This window comes from Molossus molossus, unplaced genomic scaffold, assembly GCF_014108415.1.
Source record: "Molossus molossus isolate mMolMol1 unplaced genomic scaffold, mMolMol1.p scaffold_m16_p_13, whole genome shotgun sequence".
In the NCBI taxonomy this organism is placed as follows: Eukaryota; Metazoa; Chordata; class Mammalia; order Chiroptera; family Molossidae; genus Molossus; species Molossus molossus.
In genome coordinates, this window is record NW_023425348.1 from 21031070 (window position 1) to 21045922 (window position 14853).

The 14853-nt window shown below is 38.0% G+C and overlaps 1 protein-coding gene across 2 annotated transcripts in view; it reads left to right on the plus strand.

Annotated features, from left to right (window-relative positions):
- The first annotated feature begins 576 nt into the window (after positions 1-576).
- PGR (progesterone receptor) overlaps positions 577-14853 on the plus strand; it is a 100452-nt gene continuing 86175 nt past the window's right edge. The window contains exons 1-2 of one of the 2 annotated variants that reach the window (XM_036258753.1): positions 577-2382; positions 3468-3619. In XM_036258753.1, the coding sequence (XP_036114646.1) occupies positions 758-2382; positions 3468-3619 (1777 nt within the window). In that variant the 5' untranslated portion in view covers positions 577-757. The remainder of the gene's footprint in view (positions 2383-3467; positions 3620-14853) is intronic. The other variant, XM_036258754.1, reaches the window with a different exon arrangement.

Here is a 14853-nt window from a genome sequence, read left to right on the forward strand (position 1 = left end):
GCTGTGGGGCCAGTCCAGAGCTGTCACTACTTGAGTTAAGCCTTATACTATTTGAGAGTGTGAGGATCTGGTGTGTGAGCGCAGCAGTCTCAATGAGAACATTTCTCTTGGCATTTGAGTGGAATCTGCAACCCCAGGAGTTTCTTGGACTGCCCAGGAAAGTGTGCTACAGAGATCACTGTCGCCAGCTATAGGGAGCCAGCAGAAACACTACTCTTCTCGACAATGGGCTGTACTGAGAGGACCAAGTAGCCTCAGGGTTTAAGTGAGGAGGAAAGTGGAACGCTGTCAGGGACTGGGAACTACGCGGCAAGCACGGGTTTGAAGCTGAAGAAAAAGTCGCGGGATAGAACCGCAACTAATTGCTTTCCAAGCCGCCGCCACTCCAGTGCCAACTTGTGAGTACTCTGCGTCTCCCGTCCTCAGACTCAAGTCGGAGAATTCTCTTGGAGAACTCTCCCAGTTAGGACACAAGATCCCTACAACTACCTGTTCTGCTCTCCCTCCCCACTTGCCTCAGGGACAGAACAACTGCCACCCTTCCCCTGCCTACCAAATGGAGGGCAAGGGCAATAGCTGACCAGCGCCGCCCCCTTCTGACCCAGGAGGTGGAGTATCCCACCCAACCCCGCCCGATCCGACCAAATTCAACTTCTATTTTCTTCTCCAGCTGCTCCTATACCCCTGACATCCCCTCCTCCTTCCCCTATCCCTCCTCCCTAGAGACAGGGGAGGAGAAAAGTGGAGTCAGGTCATTATGACAGAGCTGAAGGCAAAGGCTTCCCGGGCTCCACACGTGGTGGGCGGCGCGCCCTCCCCCACCCAGGTCGGCTCTCCTCTGCTGGGACGCCCGGACACTGGCCCCTTCCAGGCGAGCCAGACCTCGGACGCCTCGTCCTTAGTCTCCCTGGGCGGGCTGCTCTTCCCTCGGCCCTGCCAGGGACCGGACGCGGACGGGAAGACGCTGGACCAGCAGGCGCTGTCAAACGTGGAGGGGGTGTATCCCAGAGTTGAAGCCACAGGAAGTGCAGGTGGTGGCAGCTCTAGACACCCAGAAAAGGTCAGCGGGCTGCTGGACAGTGTCTTGGACACACTACTGGAACCCTCGGGTCCCGGGCAGAGCCACGCCAGCCCTCCCGTCTACGAGGCCACCAGCCCTTGGTGCCTGTTTGGTCCCGAGCTTCCGGAAGAGCCCCGGGCGGTCCCCGCCACCCAGGGGGTGTTGCCCTCGCTCATGAGCCGTCCAGAGAGCAAGGCTGGCGACAGCCCCGGGACAGCAACTGCTTATAAAGTGCTGCCCAGGGGCCTGTCACCGTCCCGGCAGCTACTGCCCTCGACCTCTGGCAGCCATCACTGGTCCGGGGCCGCGGTGAAGCCGGCTCCGCAGCCCCCGGTGGTGGAGGTAGAGGTGGAGGACGAGGATGGTTCCGAGTCCGAGGGCTCGATGGGTCCGCTTCTGAAGGTCAAACCGCGGCCTCTGGGAGGCACGACGGCAGAGGGAGGAGTCGCGGCCACCGCTCCTGGGGCGGCCGAAGGAGGCGTCGCCCTGGTCCCCAAGGAAGATTCCCGCTTTTTGGCGCCCAAGGCCGCCCTGGCGGAGCAAGACACGCCAGTGGGGCCCGGGCGCTCCCCGATGACCACCATGGTGATGGATTTTATCCACTTGCCCATCCTGCCACTCAATCCGGCCTTACTGGCCGCTCGCACCCGGCAGCTGCTGGAAGGGGACAGCTCTGACGGCGGGGCCACAGCTGTCAGCGCCTTTGCCCCGCCGCGGGGCTCTCCCTCGGCCTCGTCCACCCCGGTCGCCGCCGGAGACTTCCCCGACTGCGCGTACCCGCCCGACTCCGAGCCCAAGGACGACGCGTTCCCGCTCTACGGTGACTTCCAGCCGCCCGCCCTGAAGATCAAGGAGGAGGAGGAAGGCGCCGAGGCCTCCGCGCGCTCCCCGCGGCAGTACCTGTTAACCGGCGCAAACCCCGCTGTCTTCCCGGATTTCCAGCTGGCGCCGCCGCCGCTTCCTCCGCGAGCGCCGTCGTCCAGACCCGGTGAAGCGGCGGTGGCGGCCGCACCCGCCAGTGCCTCTGTCTCGTCCACGTCCCCGTCGGGGTCGACCTTGGAGTGCATGCTGTACAAAGCGGAGGCCACGCCGCCCCACCAGAGCCCGTTTGCGCCACAGCCCTGCAAGGCGCCGGGCGCTGGCGCCTGCCTACTGCCGCGGGACGGCCTGCCCTCCACCTCCACCTCTGTCTGCGCCGCCGGGCCGGCCCCTGCGCTCTACCCGCCGCTCGGCATCAACGGCATCCCCCAGCTCAGCTACCCCGCGGCCGTGCTCAAGGAGGGCCTGTCGCAGGTCTACCCGCCCTATCTCAACTACCTGAGGTGAGGGGCCCGCGCGGGGCACGCCTGCGTGTCGCGAGAGCATCGGTCCAGCCGGCGCCCGGCCCGCGCCCGCAGCTCCTGGCGCTCAGAGCCCGGCTCCCCCGAGTGGTCGGCAGAGGGTGGGTGGCCAGGGCGGAGCACCGCACTAATTTGGCTTCCTTTTTCTTCTTTCCTCTCCTCACTTTTGTGAGGACACAAAGGGTGCTCAGAATATGCCGTTTTGGGAGCGTGCCTCCCCCAAACATTTCTTTTTCCTCTTCCGAATATGCCAGATTCCGAGGTAGGACCAGTCCTGACTTAAAATCTGCAGCGTCACACCAGCTCCCAAGTAGCCCGGTGGAGAGGAAAGGGTGCAGCGAATTGGGGGCTTTATAAAATGAATCTCTTCTTAGAAGGACTTTTTCTGGAAATGTGTGTCTTGGAGAGGCGACGTTAAAGCACAGTTCCCCAAGCAGGAGTGGCACCTATGGGTAGGGTAACTGGCCAGAACCGTTCAATATTCACAGGAGTCTCAGGAGTAAAATTAATTTGTGTAATATGTTTAAATTAAAAATTTAAACATCAATCACTGCAGTGCACTGTATTCTAATATTGGTTTGGGTTCACTACAACTTTTTACAAAGGTTTTCAAAATTTTTAAAATTTACATACCAAAGAAATGGAATTAAAAAAAAAGAGAGAGAATCTTAAGTGGTGTGAATAGGCAAAACAGTGTAAATATGTTGAATAATACTTTAAAAAGACAAACATAAACTTGTTTAAATAAACAATCATTACAGGGTTGAGTTGTAAAACTCAAATCAAAAGCATTGGTAAGTACCGTTGAACTTTCCTGAACAAAAATTACATATTTTTTATTGTTCTTTTACTTTAGTACTACTGATGAATGGCTAATAATTTGCAAGTCTGGTGAATACAATGAGGGGTTTAGTTTGTATTTTTAATTTGCATGTCTTTCAAGTGTGTATATACAGTTCTGTTTTTTAAAATCTCCTTTCATTCTGTCCATTCTGGGATTAAGACAATTTTGGTGTAGATAGCATTGCACCTAAAAATAAGTGGAGTACTTTGTTTTACATTTCAAGGCCGGATTCAGAAGCCAGCCAGAGCCCACAGTACAGCTTTGAGTCCTTACCTCAGAAGATCTGTTTAATCTGTGGGGATGAAGCATCGGGATGTCACTATGGTGTCCTTACCTGTGGGAGCTGTAAGGTCTTCTTTAAAAGGGCAATGGAAGGTAGGCTCCTTTCCCCTGATATTTTACTCTTGGTCTAATTGTAAATGGAGACTATCTAATATTTTATAGATGTCAATTATCACTTCCTTCTAAGAAATAGAGATATTTTCATGTAACTTAAAGCACAATATGTTTTTATTTATAATACTCAAAGTTGAATGTAGTTGGATAGTATAATTGCATACTATGACTAACATTTTCAATATTAGACATGTCATATTAATCTTGGAAGCTATTTAGCTTTAAAGAAGCAGCTTTGTTTTAATCATATTTTATATTTATATTATATAGTATATATTAAATTTAAATTTTTGATAAAAATGGTAAAAGTCAAAATTATATATATATAATTGTGTATTTGTACATATATGCATATATATGATGCAGTTACATGTTTTCTATATAATTTTCTCTTTTCCCTACATGCATATTTTTTAATAGTTATATAATGGTAATTCCAAACAATCTTTTAAAATTTTTGTTTAGTATATTTTTGTAAATGTGTAAGAAGTCAGGAGTAAACAGTTTAAAGAACATGAAAAATTTGGACACCACAATAATATAATTTCTAACAAAGTATTTTGCTTGAAGTAAGACTTTCATGTTTTTAACATCATGTAAATTACATATTTATTAATGATTTTGAACTGGCTTGCATAATGTATTTCAGACTTGAACTTTCATAGAAAATGCTTTTAAATTTGTCTTTCTAGCTACACTCAATGCTAAACAGCCAATCACATTTATATTTTAAGATAAAAATACCTTTAAAGGTCATTTTACATTTGAATTCTAATGAACTTAAATGAGTTTAGGGTTTCCTCTGAAGTTCTGAGATCTCACCTAGACAAGGAACCAAAGATGTGAATGTCTGATTTTTTTTGCTTTCTGTTGAGTTTTTGCATTTTAAGAACCTTGTACTTATAAGTAGGAAAGGGGGAAGTGGGGAATTTTTACCTAAAAAGAGCTTTCAAATGCACACTTATACCAAAATTATACTAACCTAAATGGCATATAACATAAAACAGTTCCCTATCCCTATAGATGTCTAACAGGTGATTCTTTACAATTATTATGCTTTTTAAAAATGAAAATGATTCTCAATTATTTATTAATAGATTTCTATTCCTTCTACTGAAATTAATTCTTCCTAAAAATATTTGCTTTGTATATTGCTAGAATGATTTTTTTTCCACAAAGGACAAAGGTATTTAACTGATGTTAAACACGTGTATTCAGGTTCAGGATGCTTTAATTGCATTTTAAATTAATTGAGGCACAGTAAAAAAGGGCACATGAGAAAATGGGACAATGTAGAATGGCCTTAACTTTCCCATTGACATCCTTTAGACATAGTTACAGATGGAAGTTCTTTGTGTAGAAGAGTCTATTCTCCAGTGCATATTTGGAGTTACTATTCCCATCTGACTTTGGTTCTGGTTTCCTGAACAGTTCCTTCTGCATTAATATGATTTCATTCATGCTTACAGTCTCCTTAGAATAAACTCATTTTATAAGTGAATGACCGGATTAGAATGCCCTAAAGGTCAGTTTATTGAAGCCCAGCTCTTTCTTTATACAGATAAGAAATCCCACATAAATCTCAGTTTCCAGAGAGCACACAAGTAGCTAGCTAGTAGCTGATTGTTAGTCAACATAGGTTAGATATTTTTTAATTGCAATGCTTCTTATTCAGAGATTGTGTGCACAACTAGATATATGATGAATGCTACTTAATCCTTGGAAGTTTCTTCAAAAAGTACATGTAGAACCAAGCACTTCCTAACTAAATTGCAAATGCTTTCACACCATTATTATCAGACCTGCATCTCAAACCATAAAAGATGCCTTCCCAAATTTACTCTTAGGAAGCATTTGTTGGAGCCCTAATTTTGGCATGATCCTATTTTGGTCTTTAGTAGTAGAAATAAAGCACCTTTATTTGGCAACATTTAAAAAGAGGGACTCAAGATAAATGTTGATACATCATTCATGAAACTAGAGCAAGACTACAAAACTATATGAGTAAGTTCAGTCCTTCAGCAACTATATACATCTTATGTTTAGATCTGTGCCAAAGATATTCTTTTCCTGGCTTCACCTCTCTCTGCCTTAGACATAAAATGAGGATAATGGTAGCTACTTCTTAAGGTTGTTAGAAAGATTAAATGAGTCAATAAATGGAAAGTTTTTAAAGAATGCTTATCATATTGTCAGCTTCAATTGTTGTTTTTACCTTATTATTATCATTTACCTTCAAGGGGTTTATAATAGAGTGGAGGGGGTAACATATATACATGTAAAATAGAGATTATCACTAAGTGCCCAGGTAAGCAATTCTCTAAAGTATATAAGATTTACGTAGTTTGTGAGTTTGTGTGTTTGGGCAGGGGGAAGGTGGTTGTAGAATGGAATGTGTATGTTTTAGAATGATGGGAAAAGCTTCATGGAAGATACAAATTTAGTTATTAAAGGACAAGTAAGATTATCAATCTCTTGTCATTGAGAGCTTTTAAATGTATGTTCAGAGAAGAGAAGAGATTAAGATTAGGCTAAATCTCATATTAGGAAATTATGAGAATTAAAGATTGCAAAATTAGGTTGCTAGTGTTTGAAATAATTCTGAGAGAATCAGTGATTTAAGGCAAGAGAAGAAAGAGAAGATTTTGGGAGTTTTCAAGAGTGAGAAGGATGAGGAAGGATTTTTATAGTTGGAGAGAAAAACAACATGTGAGATCTTAAAGTAAATTAGGGCTGTGGGACAATTTGGCTCAAGATAGAACTATGCATGGATGCCAATATGTCCAGAAATTGAAAGTTAAAAGTCAACAATTTGGATATGAATATTACCAAGGGTATTAATGATAATGGCATTTTAGAGTGCTTTCTAATGTGCCAGTGACTATTTAAGTGTTTCATGGGTCTTAACTGATGTAATCCATATAATGTAGGTAATATTATTACTCACTTTACAAATAAGAAAACTAAGGCGCAAAGATGTTAAGTTGCCTTAATCACAATTAAAGTGTTAGAATCAGGATTCAAACCCAAATGGTGTGACTCCAGAATCTGTGCTTTTAACCACTCTACTTCCTTTTCCATAATAGCAAATGTAGTTTAAATATCAAAGAAAAAAACAATAAAGGTTTGGAAGAAAAAATGTAAGCCAGGTGATCCGACATCTAGGAAGGTAAAATGAATACTAAAGAAGAATGCAAAACCAGGGGTAATCAGAAGTGAGTGATACAAATGAACAGATGATATTAACTTCACAGTTATGACAATGATGAGAAGACAGAGTCAGGGGCCAAGAGTCAGTTTCCCCACCTGTCCTCCAAGTTAGGAGTAGAGGGTGATAAAGCTCATGAAAAAGTCACCCAGGAAAACTGGGTTTCCCTTGGTATGAGATAGAAGATAGAAGAGGCGGAGAAAAAAGAAACCACTCAAAAAGTGGGAGTATGGGTAAGGGTGAGATGACCTGTTTAAGAAAAAAAAAAGAATTAGTTCAAAAGCAATTGGTTAAATAGCTCATTGCATTCCTTTATTAAGATTTGGAGTGAACCAGGAAGTAAGTGGTCAAGAATTGCCTTGAGGAGATAAATCACAATGACCTGTCAGTCCTACAAATGCAGGCTAGTGTGACCTGGGATTAGGAAAGAAAGGATCTTTTCTCATTGGATTACTTCTCAATGCAGTGTGGCTGGCACCATGCTAGAAATACACTAGACATTCGATAAATAGCTATTTGCTAAATGAACCAATCATCATAACTGATGATATCAAGCACTTACTCTGGATGCTTGACGTTTGTGACAGCATTTATAGGGAATACATTGCATGGAATATGATTGGACAAATATTGTAATACTGTTGAAACATATTATTTAGAAGATACCAGGCTAAGGAGATATTGATGGATTTTAAATTATATAACATTATTTTTCTCATTTTTCTAGTTGTATTTAGGTATAATTGACAAATAAAATTATATGATAGTTAAAGTGTAAAACATGATTATTTAATATACATATGTATTGTAAAAGGATCCCCCTCATCAAGTTAATTAACACATCTATCACTTCACATATTTACCTTTTTTTCTTTTAGGCAAGAGCATTAAAGCTCTATTCTCTTAGTAAATTTCAATTATACAGTACAGTATAATCAACTATAGCCACCATGTTATACATTAGATCCTCAGACCTTATTCATCTTATAACTGAAGGTTTCACTAACTTCTCCCTATTTCCCGCACTCTTCAGACCCTGGCAGCATCTCTGTTTCTAAGAATTGGACTTTATTTATTTATTGTTTTTTATTTTACATATATGTGATATCATTTGGTATTTGTCTTTGTCTGACTTATTTCATTTAACATAATGTCCTCTCGGTTCATCTTTTTTGTTATTTTTGTTTATATATTAATTAACCAAATATTTGTTGGGCAATTGCCATATGCCAAACACTATGCTAGATGCTGGTTGAAATAAAGTAAAACAGGACAGACCTGGTTGGTTTCAGCCTCAGTGAAGTTTATAATACAGTGCAGGAAAGTGATATAACTAATTACAGATGTACTAAGTGATTAGTTTATTCAATTGCCTGGACAACCAGAGAACTGACCCCTCTGTCAGAAGCTGGGATGGTGGGAAAAGCTTTTCAGAATTAGAGAGACACCATTATATGTAGACCACAGAAGAAACTATACAGAAATGAAATATTTTTATGAAAAATATATTTCTTTAAAAAGTTTAGTAGAGTTGGTGTCAAAGACTAGAAATGAAAACTCAGTAGCATAGATCTTACTGCTATGACTTGCAAAAGAGAAGTAATGAGTATTCAAAATTTTTAAAGATTTTGTTATTTTACAACAATTTTAGGTTCATAGCAAAACTGAAAGCAAGGTAAGAGATTTCCTATATACCCCCTGCCCTGACTCATGAATAGCCTCCCCATATTATCCAACTCCGCTAGAATGGTACATTTGTTATAACTAATGAAACTACTACACAAATCATCCAAAGCCCACAGTTTACATTAGGGTTCACTCTTGGCATGTATTCATTGTTATGGTATACAAAGTAGTTTCACTGTCCTAAAAATTCCGTGTTCTACCTCATCATACCTCTGTCCCCACCCTTCCCCCCAAATCCTGGCAAAGATCTTTTTACTGCCTTCATAGTTTTGCCTTTTCCAGAATGTCACATAATTTCACTTAGAAATATGCATTCAAGTTTCTTCCAGGTCTTTTTGTGGCCTGACAGCTCACTTCTTTTTTATTTATGTGTTTATTGTGTTTATTAATTTTAGAGAGAGAGGAAGGGAGAGGAAGAGAGATAGAAACATCCATGAGAGAGATCATCAATTAGCTGCCTCCTGCACGGCCCCCACTGGGGATTGGCCCACAACCTGGGCATGTGCCCTGACCCAGAATTGAACTGGCGATCTCTTGGTGCATGGGTCGATGCTCAACCACTGAGCCACACCCGCTGGGCAGCTCACTTCTTTTTAGCATGGATTAATATTGCATTGTCTGGATGTAACAGTTTATTTATCCATTCACTTGCTGAAGGACTTGTTGGTTGCTTCCAAGTTGTGACAATTATGAATCAAGCTGCTATAAATGTACATGTGCAGGGTTTCTTGTGTACCTAAGTTTTGAACTTCTTTGGGCTAATACCAAGAAGTGTGATTGCTGGGTCATTTGGTAAGGGTATGTTCAATTTTGTAAGAAATCACCAAACTGTCTTCCAAAGTGGCTGAAACATTTGGCATTCCCACTACTAATAAATGAGAATTTCTGTTGCTCAAAATCCTTGTCAGAATTTGGTATTGTCTGTGTTCTGGATTTGGGCCATTCTAATAGGTATGTAGTGGTATCTTGTTGTTTTAAGTTGCACTTCCCTATGACATATGATGTGGAGCATCTTTTCATATGCTTATTTTTGCTATCTGTATAGTCTTCTTTAGTGAGGTGTCTATAAAGTTTCTGGCCCATTTTTTTTTTGCTTTATATATAGTTTTTTTTTTAATTTCATTTTTATTTTTTAATTTAATTAATTAATTAATTAATTATTGTTACAGATGTTTCTTTTTTCCCATTGACACCCTCTTCCCTCTCTCTTCCTGCCCCATCCCCAGCTTTGTTGTCCATGTCCATTGGTTATGTATTCATGCATATAAGTTCTGTGATTTATCTGTCCCCTCTCATCCCCTCTTCTGGGGATTGTCAGTCTATACCCTATTTCCACGTCTCTGGGACTACCCTGTTCTTCAGACTGTTATGTTCATTATATTCCACAAATAAGTGAGATCATATGATATTTGTCTTTCTCTGCTTCGCTTGTTTCACTTAGGATACTACTTTCCAGGTCCCTTCATGTCATCTCAAAAGATAAGAGATTTTTCTTTCTTACAGCTGCATAGTACTCCATTGTGTATATGTACCACAGCTTTTTTTATCCATGTGTCTACTGGTGGACTCTGTTTCTAGATCTTAGCTATTGTAAATAGTGCTGCTATGAACATGGGGGTACATATATTCTTCCTGATTGGTGTTTCAGGCTTCTTAGGGTATATTCCAGAAGTGGGATCACTGGGTCAAATGGCAATTTAATTTTTAATTTTTTGAGGTGACACCACAGTGTTTTCCATAGTGGCTGCACCAGTCTGCATTCACACCAGCAGTGTACTAGAGTCCCCTTTTCTCAACACCCTTGCCAGCACTTGTTTGATGATTTGTTGATGGCAGCCATTCTGGGAGGTGTGGGGTGATACCTCATTGTTGTTTTAATTTGCATCTCTCTGATGATTAGTGATGTGGAGCATTTCTTCACATATTTCTTGTTTGACCCATTTTTTGATTGGCTTGTTTGTTTTCCATTGTTGAATTTTAAGAGTTCCTTATATATTTTAGATTACAGTCCTTTACCTGATATGTCTTTTGCAAATATTTTTTCCAACTCTGTCTTTTTATTCTCTTGACAGTGTCTTTTGCAGAGCAGAACATTTCATTTTTAGTTAAATTCAATTTCTCAATTATTTCTTCATGAGTCATAACTTTGATGTTGTATCTACGTCATTACCAAACTCAACGTCATCTAGATTTACTCTTATGTTATCTTTTAGGAGTTTTATAATTGTGTATTTTACAAAATTTTTATGATTGTTCTTGAGTTAATATTTTGAAGGGCATAAGTTTGTATTTAGATTTATTTTTGTTAATGTTCGTGTCTAGTTGTTCAGCACCATTTGTTGAAGAAACTATGTTTGCTTCTTTGTATTGCCTTTGTCTTTCTCAAAGATTAGTCCACTATGTGGGTCTATTGATAGGCTTTGTATTCTGTTCCATTAATATATTTGTCTGTTGATTCACCACACTGTCTTGATTACTGTAGCTTTATAGTAAGTCTCAAAGTGGGGTAGCGTCAGTTTTCTAACTTTATTCTCCTCCTTCAGTATTGCATTGGCTACTTTGAGTCTTTTACCTCCCTATATAAACTTTGCATCAGTTAGTCAATATCCATAAAAAAATATTCTGGGATTTTTATTGGGATTTTATTGAATTTGTCAATCATATTGGAAAGAACTGATACTTTAATAATATTGATTCTTCCTATCTATGAACATGGACTATCTCTCGAATTATTCAGTTCTTTGATTTTATTCACCAAAATTTTGTGGTGTTTCTTCATATAGATTTTGTACATATTTTGTTACATCTATACCTATTTTATTTTGGGGGTTGCTAATGTAATTTATATTGTTTTTAATTTCAAATTTCTCTTGTTTGTTGCTGGTATATAGGAAAGTTACTTGTATATATTAACCATATATTCTGCAACCTTGCTATACTAGCTTATTAGTTCCCAAAGGTTTACTTCTGTCAATTATTTCAGATTTTCTACATAAACAAGCATGTCCTCTGCAAACTGACAGTTTTAGTTATATTTTTCTTTCCAATGAATATACATTTTATATCCTTTTCTTGTCATATTGCATTAGTAGGACTTCTGCTACAATGTTGAAAATGAGTGGTGAGGGGACATTCTTGCCTTGTTCCTGATCTGGTGAGAAAGCTTCTAGTTTCTCACTATTAGTATGACATTAGCTATAGGTTTTTTTTGTAGATTTTTAAATCAAGTTGAGGAAGTTTCTCTCTATTCCTAGTTTACTGAGAGTTGTTTATCATGAGTGAGTGTTGGATTTTATCAAATGCTTTTTCTGCATTTATTGATATGATCACATGATTTTTTTTCATTTTAGCTTGTTGATATGATTTTTTTATTTTGTTTTTATAATTATTGATTTTCAAATATTGAACCAGCCTGGCATACCTGGGATAAATCTCATATTATCATGCTGTATAATTCTTTTAAAAAAATTTTGGATGCCTTTTGCTAATATCCCATTAAGGATTTTTGCATTTATGTTTATGAGAGCTATTAGTCTGTAGTTTTCTTTAATCTTTGTCTGGTTTTGTATTAGTGTAATATTGTTCTCATAGAATGTTAGGAAATATTCCCTCTGTTTCTATCTTTGAAAGAGATTGTGGAGAATCGACATAATTTCTTCCTTAAATACTTGATAGAATTTACTTATAATGAACCCATCCTGACATGGTTCTTTATGTTAGAAGGTGATTAATTATTGATTCAATTTATTTCATAGATATGAACTCATTCACATTATCTATTTCTTCTTGCATGAGTTTTGGCAAATTGTGTCTTTCCAAGCATTGGTTCCTTTTATCCAGTTATCAAATTTGTGAGCATAAATGTATTCATGCGCTTACCATATTATCCTGTTAATATTCATAAGATCTATAGTGATATCTCCTCTTTTATTTCTGATATTAGTAATTTGTGTCTTTCTTCTTTTTTTCATAATTAGTTTAGCTAGAGACATATAAATTTTACTGATCTTTTCAAAGAACCAGCTTTTGTTTTTTTGTTGTTGTTGATTTCCTGTTTATAATTACATTGATTTTTTTAATCCAATTTTTATTTTTTATTTTCTTCTACTTTATTTGGCTTAATTTTCTCTTTTTTCTAGTTTCCTAAAGTGAAATCTTAGATGATTGAATTCAGATCTTTTTTTCTAATATATGTATTTAATTCTGTAAATTTTTCAATAGCACTATTTTTGCTGTATACCACAGATTTGGATCATTTATCTTTTCACTTTTATTCAAAATATTTTTTAATTTCTTCTGATACTTCTTCTTTAACTCATGTGTTATTTAAAAATATGTTGTTAAATCTCCACATATTTCAAGATTTTTTAGTTGTCTTTCTATTATTGATTTCTAGTTTAATTCCATTAAAGTCTGAGAGCAGACATTGTATGATTTCTATTCTTTAAATTTTTTAGGTATATTTTATGGTCTAGAGTATGCAAATTTCCATTAACAAATTTGTTAATTATTTGTTCTTTCTTTAGAGCTTTACAAGGCTTTTTCCATTGTTTGTAGTCTACAGAGTTATCTAACAATCCCTTCTACCATAATTTCTTTGATTAATATTTAGGCTTTTGAGATATTTTGCCAATAATCTTATTTAATTGAATTTTCTCTCTAATGGAGTCTACCCTAAAGCAGTCTCCTTGTTACCCTAAAAACAAACATGTGGTAATCCACTGGACTTCACTTTTAAACTTTATAAATAATCATAAATGTTATTATTATAAATAATAAATTTATTCTCAAGTTCCAGGTCTCTCAGTTTAATATTTAGGATGAACTGTAAGCTGGCTTTAAGCAAATTTTGCATTATGATCCATTAAAGTAAACTTTGACTTTACTGAAAAAAAAAAAAAAGATTACAAAGATAGCATTTGGTGTAATCTGTTCAATATTTAGTTATGTAGGGTTCCCCTGTTTTCAATGCTCCTTCAGAATCTGCATCTCATACCATTGTAAGAACCTGAAGAGGAAGCATTAGTGGCAAGGCATACATGCTACTTCTAACCCACCCTTTGAGTTCTTGTACTTTAATTATTCAAGTAACGTATAATACATTTTCCTTTTAAGAATGAAAATATGACCAATAAGACTTACGTGCTTTTTGATCAGTAATTTTAATCTGTTCTCTTCTCTACCATTCCTGTATACCTCTATCTCAGTTTATGTGTGTGTGTGTGTGTGCGCGCGCGCGTGTGTGTTTTGAAATATGTTGTTTTGGATATGTTAATATATAAATAGCATCACATATTATAATATTATAATTTGTGTCAAAGTCTCTATCTTATTTTTTATGCAACAGACTTGAAGCCCTATATGTTTTTATATTGTTCTAGCTTGTTATTTTAAATATTGTGTAATACTTCCTGATATGATATTCCTCTTATTAAGGCATTGCTATTATAGCATTCTTGAGTAAATATTTTTAGCTCTTGCTTCTTTGGATTCATGCCTTGTTCCGCTTTCTGGAATATAATTATTTTGATATAGCTCTAAGAGAACTAGATGATTAGCTTATTTCATGTTGCTAAAATTAATTTGTTGATTTATTCACTTCAGATATGTGTATTGATACTACATTTAAAAGTTGCTTGTACTGGGACTACTAAAGTGAATATGTATGTCATCACTGTCTTTGATATGTATAAAACCAGGAAGAAAACAAAACAAAATCCTGTTGTACAATTAATGAATAGAATAATACTTTAATATAAGTTATGCCAAAGCCTTAGATTGCTTGGACACACGGGATTGCAGTTTGTGCCACAAACATAACCCTAATGTTGACTAAGAGGCTTATTTATGTAACAAACAACCATTTTTGACAATCACCCAGGCATTGTTCTAAGTGCTTTAGTGTATTACCTTATTTAATCTTTGCAAGATTCCTATGAGGTGGAGATACTCTTACTACCTCTATTTCACAGATGAGTATACACAGAAATTACTACAAAATGTTGACGCTGAGATTCAAACCCAGATTTTTAATTTTATTCTTAAAAATTAAAGACTATAGCCTCTGGTGTTTTGTAGTTTATATAATAACATTTTAAGGAATCATATAAGTTTTTCTCAAAACATAGTACTCAATAATAATCATTTCTTCAGGAAAAAAAATACTTTTAATGAGTAATCCTCTATGATAAAGTGATATATTTCTCAAATTGAATAAGCAAGTAGGGAGTGTGGACCATGAGATCAAAACTATGCTGTAACATTTATAGGCAGTCTTCTTATCTTTTTATATGTACTAATTTAACCTTCACAATAATCC